Here is an 8,093-nt window from a genome sequence, read left to right on the forward strand (position 1 = left end):
ATATATATATATATATATTCACACCGATCAATAATATATGTATATATATATAGGTCGATAGATACGGATAACTAGTGTCAATTCGAATTTGGGAGCAGGATTCAATCGGCAGACGATGATCGATCGACCAATCAAAACCCAGAACTTGAATCAAGTGACCAATCAAATGCTCGCTTTGACCATTCAACATCGTGTGTGACTTATATATATATATATATATATATTCGTGTGATCCTGGCCTTTGTTATATACAAAATGCAGTACAAACTATCGATCATACATATGATGGTTTCAAAGGACATACAGTATATAAATATATGTAGGTCCATAGATAGAAGGATGAACTATATATGATGGTTGCAAGTGTATGGATAACTAGCACGATAGAATGAACCTCAAGGACGACGGCTGTGGCGGTGGTCGAGTCAGTATGGCCCAGTTGAGTCAAGATATATGCGATACGGTTGCCCAGCGAGTCTTTCAATGGGCTTCCAGTGTGGACGACACTCAGTCGAAGCTCGGGGAAGTCTGCCACTCGCTTCAACGCGTGATAGGCGCTAGTGGCGCCAACCGAAGTGTCCAAGTTGGCCAACTATACACGTCTTGTCTTGAGAAAAAAAAAAAAAATATATATATATATACGAGTACGGTACCAGCAATACGTTTTGGCGCTTGGGTTTGGTCACAGTACCAGACGCGTGGAACGATCCAACTTGCTTCCACACCTAATATGTTTACACGGCATAAATCGTTTGAGTATCCTACAAGTCTCATATATATATATATATGGAATAGCATACTATATATATTATCTAACAACAACGTACAGGGTCGTTCCAGTTGAGTTGGACAACAGTCGTGGGTGGTTTATACTCGGGATCAAACCAGGGGCAGAAGACCGCGTACGTTTCTTCGTTGCCGAGCAACTCGCTGAGCATATCGCTGTCGTCTGTGATCTGATTGGCTCGCACCAGGGTCTGGTACAGCGGCTGGTCCCTTGCAAAATGAGTCATAATATCTTCCTGAACGTTCACATGATTGCGCACGACGCCGTTGAACACTTGCGAGTTGATCGGCAGGTTTTTCTCTGCGACGAGGTTCGTCATGGCCCACACGCCGTCGTTGTCCCCATCGGTTAAGATGGCTTTGGCACTCTATCCAGTACCAGTCAGTACATGCAAAATATAGTCTAACTTTCTAAACGCAACTGGACACGACCAAATATATGACAGATGAAGTATTTAGCCAATCAGGTTGCAGGAAACAAATATTTTGCACCAATCGAATTCGTGTATGGCTTCACAACTACCAAATGCAATATAAATCGTGATTTGCATTATATATATATATTTCAATGTACTCTCGAATCAAGTATATAAATGGAACATGCAAGTAAATTGTTCATGATCTATTAATATTGTATTCTCCAATCCATGATACCAAAAATGTGGAATATTGCAATAAATCGTTCCAATTCCATCCACTACACGATGCAAACGTACACCCATAGAAAAGATGATATATATATATATATATATATATATATATATATGTCCACCTAAAAGGCAAAAATAAACAATCTATATATATATGCCTTCAACCCAACCAGATTGCCACTCGTCTGTCCAGACCGTGTACTCGTCCAAGTAGTCGTGTTCAAATGTGGAAATAATAATAGATGAAAGCTTCAGCGTCAAAATAGATGAAAGACTCGTAAATGAAGGGACATTCATTTATTTACCTGTAGCCAATCGTCGTTCGTGTAGCGCTCGCCCACTGCCTGGCTATAGATCTGCAGCACCTCCTTGACCGTCAGGTCGTTCAGACTCAGCACTTCGCGCAAGTATTTGTCCCTCGCGCTCTTCCCATTGGCTCTGGCCGCCAAAAACATCTTGGACACGTGAAACACTGTCGCAACATCCTTGTCTTCTACGCTCGGGGCGTACGTCGCACGTTCCTATCAGTCCACAAACGAGATTTATATATTTCCTAGTTGAACGGTCTTATATAACACATACTATGGTCTTGTATAACACATACAATGGTTTTATATAACACATACGATGGTCTTGTATAACACATCGATGGTCTTGTATAACACATACGATGGTCTTACACCACATATGGACGGGCATATACATCAATCATATATGGTCTCATAGAATACATACTATGGTCTTATACGTCATATGACATGTATGTACGTATATATATATATATATGTTCACACAGACAGGATATAAAAATTACCACATCACCGCCATGTTAGGAACCCAAAATCGAAGGCAAGTACATATCATGAGCAAAACAAATATATTCCATATCTACGGGATTCATATATATATATTAATATTTCCTTACCTCGGCCGACAACGCAAGCAGTTCCGGCGACGTCCACAGCACCCCAAACTGAACTGGCGCTTGACGATTCCGCAAAAAAATCAGCTACAATAATGTCGGATGAGTTTATAACTCAAATTCCGTCCATGTTATATATAAATATATATATATATACCTCGTTCATCGCGTTAATGCCTTGTTTGGTCGTGGGGTCGACAACCAAGATCAACTCGTACATGGCTTTGCGCAAGTAAATCAAGCTCCAGCTCGGGCCTCGCAACGACCCCAGGTCCGTGGGCCACTCGGCCGTTTCTTCATCCGTTTCAATCGAGTTCAAATACAACGGCGCGTGGCCATCCACGGGTCCCCGCAACGAGATGCGCACCTAACCAACCCCCCCCCAAAAAAAAGAGTCAAAACACCCAAAAGACGAGTCCAATTTGCCAAAAACGAGTCCAAAGCATCCACAATGAAGCGAAAATCGCCAAAAATGAACGAAAACCGCCAAAAATGAGCGGAAATCGCTAAAAAGATCATAAAAAGGACGAGATAGCTTACGTCAGAGGGAGCACTGGACAACGATCCCATCGCAGCTTTGATCGACCCCGTCGGGTCCAACTTGGCCAGCGTGTCGGCCAATCGGAGCTCGCCATTGAGCGACTTCAAAAAGTCAAACGCGTTGAATCCGTACTCGTTGAAGTCCACGGGCAGTCCGTTCACGACAATCCGGTTGTAGAGGCGCTATATCCATAATACACACGATATATTAGTCTATATATAATATATATATATTCGATTCTTCTATTTATTTGTCGAAACAACATGGAGTCATCAAATACATATATGAGACCATAAACTCTCCCATACATACACGACTGCCAATGAATCGTATACATATTTACATACAAATATTCGTTTCGAACTTGGAGTGTTTGGGTGCTGAATCGAATGAGCAGAATCACCAAATCCGCAGACAATCGAAAATCGACCAATCAAAACACAAAACACGAATCTAGTAGCCAATCAAATCATTCACTCGTCGACCAAGGCAACATTGAAACTGGAACTAGCGTGATATGATCTTTACAAAAGTCAGGACAAACAATAGATCGATACATTTGACAAATCAGCACAAAAGTCAACCAATTTTATTTTGGTAAAAGAAGGCAGTATATATATATATATATTCCGTGCAACCCAGCAATTTTTTGAATATATATATATATATATTTGAATTTTTACTTGGGTGGCAACTTGACTGCGGGCATGGTTGATGTCGTCGATGGTTTGTTGGGGCACGGGCTTGGACGCCAAGACGAGTGAAGACGCATATTTGGGGAAGTTTTGGGAGAGCAACTGCAAGCGCTTCAATGGGTCTTCTGCCGCCATAATGTATTGCGTTGCCAAGTATCCCAGTTGGGTCAGTTGCCACGGCTACAGTTTACAACATTCCGTCAAGAATTTGCATATATTTATTAGGAAAAAAAAAGAAACAATTTACTACCAAATAATTCCCAATTTTGCGCGATGCGTAAAACAAATCTCGCCGCAAAATTTCATTCCAATCTGCAGAAAGCACACAGTGAAACGAAAAATTATTGTAGCCAATCAGCGACAAGAATTTTCAGGTTGACCAATGGGAGCGATTCGTGATTCGATTGAACGGGGTCCGGAAAGCCGCACGAAATCAATAATAAATCCTGATATCGTTTTGTTATAGCGAATCCATGGTCAATAGAACTGAAATATATATATTACGTGTGACACTACATGTTGAGATGAACCTCATTGTATTTGCATATTATTTGGACAAGAATCACCCAATCGAAACACTGTACAGTCGCCAGACCTCTGAAAAACAATCAAAACCAAGTTCAAGAGGTTTCGTTGTGAAATTCATTTTGCTAAAACTCGTTTTAGCCAATCACAAGGCAACCTTCATATTCTTTTCTGCCAATCAAATTGGCAACTTTTTTGGGTGACAAGTTTCATATCATCACGGAAACAAAGTAGTAATTTTGATATATATGACTACATATCCAATGCATCATATTTCTAGAACCTCAAAAATCCACATCCAAGTCATACCGCTGGCGTCGTCACATCCTTGGCATCCTCGTCGTCGTCGTCGGTCCCTTGACCGCCTTCAAACCCGTCGAGGTACTCGCGCAACGCCTGCGCCACTTCGTCGTTTTTCTTCATCAGCACCGACACAACAAACTCGTCTGCGTCGTCCGTTTTAGTAGTACTAGTAGTAGTAGTAGAGGAGTACTAGTACCTTGGTCCGCGTCGATGTCGTCTTCGGTGGCGGTGCTGTTGTGGCTGGACGTGGCTTTGGAGTCGTCAAAGCTCTTGTACTCCATGTTCTTGACATGCAGCGTCACCCCGTAGCCATGGACGAGCACCGGTAGCGTGTTGTCGGTGGGGGCGTGGCGGACGATGTAATGGACGTTCCCCGCGACGGCCAACGGAACGAACGTCGAGTGGAATGCTCGGAACGATGGAGAAATCAATGCGCCGTACACAATCACATGCGGCGCGGTGGCGGCGGCGGCGGCGTTGGGCGACGGATACACGTGGTCCACGGGCAGCTGAAAGTCGTGCTGGCCCGAGGCCGCACAGGTCTGCGTATCAAGAGTGAGGAACAACGTGGTAGGAAGAAGGGAGGACTCGTACGCGCTCCGAGTCGTCCGAAGAAGGCGAGGTATCCTCGTCGACGTGCAGCATCGAGGGTTGGAAGTCCTGGATGTCGCACAACACGACGTCGGCGCACCCAGCGTCGCGATAGATGATTGCCCATGCCGACACGGTTTGGTTCGGACACGCTTTGTACGCAGATTCAATCGCCAACTAGACGCATCGACATATATGGAAGTTTTGATTCAGCCAGCGCGTGGAAGGGGTCATGATGGACTTTACCTGGTTGAACAGTTCAATGGAAGGCGAGTGCGCACGCGTCTGCAACACAAACGGAAGCAAGCGTGACACGGACGAGTCCGCCGGCAACACGTCGGCAGCCGCTTCTAGCGCCACCTTCGTGTAGTTGGCATTGTTCTTGTCCTTGATCGCATTGTACCGCACGTCTACTGCCGCGACGTACGTGAAGAACAACGCGGGGTTGTCCTGCGACAGATACTCGGACGTTTCCAGCACAGGATGCAGCGGAGACGCCAAGAAGGACGTCGTTAAGTTTACTTGCACTTGCCTGCTTTCCGCCACGCTACTGCACGCAGCAGCAACCACGGTCGCGACTCCCATCCACATCAGCGACATCATTCCGTGAAGATGACAGATGAAAACTACACTTACGTGGCAAGGTATAGTATCCGGATATCGCATGCCTTGGATTTGTCCGGATACACCACGCAACCGGATCCCATGAATAGTAGTACTAGGTATATTCTATGCTCTTTTCGATTGGTGGAAAGTCATACTGTACAACATGACTTTCCACCAATCAAAAAGAGAATAAAATGTACCTAGTCATCCCCATACAACTACATTCGATCCGTGAATTTGCGATGTATATTTCCATCAAAGCGAGGGATTTACTCCATATCAAAGACCCGATCCATTGCCTGCCGTTGGAGTTCATTCTCAAGCACCCGTGGATTATACCACAAACGCCTTAATATTGTTAAGATCAATATATATTCGCAAAATAGCTAAATTATGTACTAACTACCATGGCGTGCCATGGGCTCCAATTCGAGTCGACGGCGCAAGTCCTCCATGACAGTGTCCCACGAAACCTTGTGGGACTCCTCAAATGGGAGTTGAACCTGATGCTTTGGCACGTTCATCGCAGCCGTCCATTCGACAACTGTCTTGGTCAAGGCCTCCAGTTGCTGACCGGATTTACCAGCCGATTGGTCGCAGTGGGCTCCCAATTGCACCTTGGTGCATCTTGGAGTGATGACGCTCGTACTGCATCGTTCACGCCAACAACCTACGAAAGGGCACAATGATGCTTGGTGGAAAGATAGAAGTGGAAACGTACTGCAAACATTACGTAGCCGACCCATAGGATGCGCCACATGGTCTCCCACACAAGGCTGAGATACGAGCGGCGGCGCCCGACTTGGACGGACGGACGTGCGCCATCGATGTGATCAGCAGGAGCAGTAGCGTTGTTGGTAGCAACCGACTGATCCGGGGAGATTACGGCCTTCCTTTCGTTCTCTGTGGGTACTATGGTTCGGTTGATAGATGAGGGAACACAAAACTTGGGCAGCGGAAGGCTGTGTGCTGGAGGGCCGGTGATCGCCAATGCTGCCGAAAGAGGTTGGACCATCGCAGGATGGATCTTGCTTGGCGGCGAGTCTCTGTCGCTATGACGTTGTCAATTATAGACGACAAACCGTCTATCGAGTTCAGAATGGACCGGCCCCGGGTCGAGTCAAGCGTTGGCACATCAATCACCGATGAGGTCGATGACAACGCCAAATCATCCCAGCTGTTGTCGAATTGGGTGGCCACGGCAGCCACCGCCGGCTCACGCCAATCGTCGTCAGCACCGTCATCATGGGCATCGACTTCAATCATAGACTCACTCCAGTCCAGCTGGTCGCCGCTTTGAGGGGGCGACAACTCTGTAATGAGCACCGTCGACAAGTCATCCCAGCTGTCGTCGAGTTTGTTGGCCACGGCAGCCATCGCCGACTCACGCCAATTTTCGTCTGCGCCGTTGTCTTCATCTTCAATAGTCTCGACACGCTCCAGTCCAGCTGGTCGCCGCTTCGAGGGGGGGATGAGTCCCCAATGAGCACCGTCGACAAATCATCCCAGGCGTTGGCGACGTCGCCTTCGTCACCCTCAGGGATGACGCACAACATACTCGCTTCAGTTGCCACCTCTTCAGGCTGTCGACCTGTTGTAGCCAAGAGGGACTCTGGGTACTCGGCCATGGCCAGCTCCAACAGATCCGTGTCCACTACATGCCGTAGCTCGGCAATGCATTCCTGCCTACAACGTTGCCATACATTTACACTGTCAGATTAGCTATCCTTCGATGATAAGATAACTATCTATGGCTCCAAGAATGTTCCGAATAGTTGCCGCCATACCCGTATTCGCATAACAGACAGAGCGCCATCCGGCCGTGGGTTTGTACTGCAACATTGTGGTCTCGCAAAGTCTTGAGAATGCGTCGACGGGGCGGAATGTACACCTCACGGCTCATGACATTGTCGACATCCCCATGACGAAGCACCAGCTCCACCAGCGACAAGCACATCATGCGCAAGGCATCGTCTAGTCAGGTGAGCTTAGGTACGTGGAAGGGTAAAGTGCACCACCGGTGTCAATGGACCTAGTAGTACTAGCAGTAGCAGTCGCACCTTGCTTGGCGTGGTGATACGTCTTCTCCAATATGACGATGGCGAACCGGCTGGCTTTGGCCATGCAATCCAGACAATGGCGCGCGGCCGTTGCGATCACTTTCGTCTGCTTCTTCTTGATCGCCATCAACAAGATCGGGACAAGCAGCGCTTCCACGACGCACGTAAACGACGCGCCGCACGCCCATGCTAGCGCGCCCAGCAGGCCACACGTTTGCTTCACGACTGCGGGCCTGTGGTCGGCCAACTCGACGCGGAACGCGTCCTGCAGATACGGAGATCACGTACGACTCAGTGAGGATACACGTAGATGGATGTATACCGTCATGCTAGTGATCTTCAGCACCGCTTTGGCAGGGACGACTGCGTCCCTCGATAGGTCGCCGGCGGCAGCTTCAAGTTGTTTCATGGACG

The 8,093-nt window shown here is 47.1% G+C and overlaps 2 protein-coding genes across 3 annotated transcripts in view; both read right to left on the minus strand.

Moving 5' to 3' along the window:
* Positions 1-5,630, minus strand: part of H257_17074 — a 9,760-nt gene extending 4,130 nt beyond the window's left edge. For both annotated transcript variants that reach the window (XM_009845732.1, XM_009845731.1), the window contains exons 1-12: positions 5,260-5,630; positions 5,017-5,190; positions 4,619-4,964; positions 4,429-4,565; positions 3,583-3,774; positions 2,899-3,081; positions 2,516-2,725; positions 2,362-2,445; positions 1,742-1,957; positions 828-1,154; positions 654-725; positions 395-592 (exon numbers count right to left, since the gene is read on the minus strand). In XM_009845732.1, the coding sequence (XP_009844034.1) occupies positions 395-592; positions 654-725; positions 828-1,154; positions 1,742-1,957; positions 2,362-2,445; positions 2,516-2,725; positions 2,899-3,081; positions 3,583-3,774; positions 4,429-4,565; positions 4,619-4,964; positions 5,017-5,190; positions 5,260-5,616 (2,496 nt within the window). In that variant the 5' untranslated portion in view covers positions 5,617-5,630. The remainder of the gene's footprint in view (positions 1-394; positions 593-653; positions 726-827; positions 1,155-1,741; positions 1,958-2,361; positions 2,446-2,515; positions 2,726-2,898; positions 3,082-3,582; positions 3,775-4,428; positions 4,566-4,618; positions 4,965-5,016; positions 5,191-5,259) is intronic.
* A 387-nt stretch (positions 5,631-6,017) lies between these two features.
* On the minus strand, positions 6,018-8,088 carry H257_17075 (hypothetical protein; the record flags this gene model as incomplete). The annotated part of the gene is made up of 7 exons (XM_009845733.1): positions 6,018-6,236; positions 6,353-6,671; positions 6,725-7,077; positions 7,110-7,305; positions 7,407-7,593; positions 7,680-7,944; positions 8,002-8,088. 7 exons carry the CDS (start codon positions 8,086-8,088, stop codon positions 6,018-6,020), a joined length of 1,626 nt encoding a protein of 541 aa, XP_009844035.1.
* Between the last annotated feature and the right edge of the window lie 5 nt (positions 8,089-8,093).

The sequence above is a fragment of the Aphanomyces astaci genome, assembly GCF_000520075.1.
Source record: "Aphanomyces astaci strain APO3 unplaced genomic scaffold supercont1.97, whole genome shotgun sequence".
NCBI lineage: Eukaryota > Oomycota > Saprolegniomycetes > Saprolegniales > Verrucalvaceae > Aphanomyces > Aphanomyces astaci.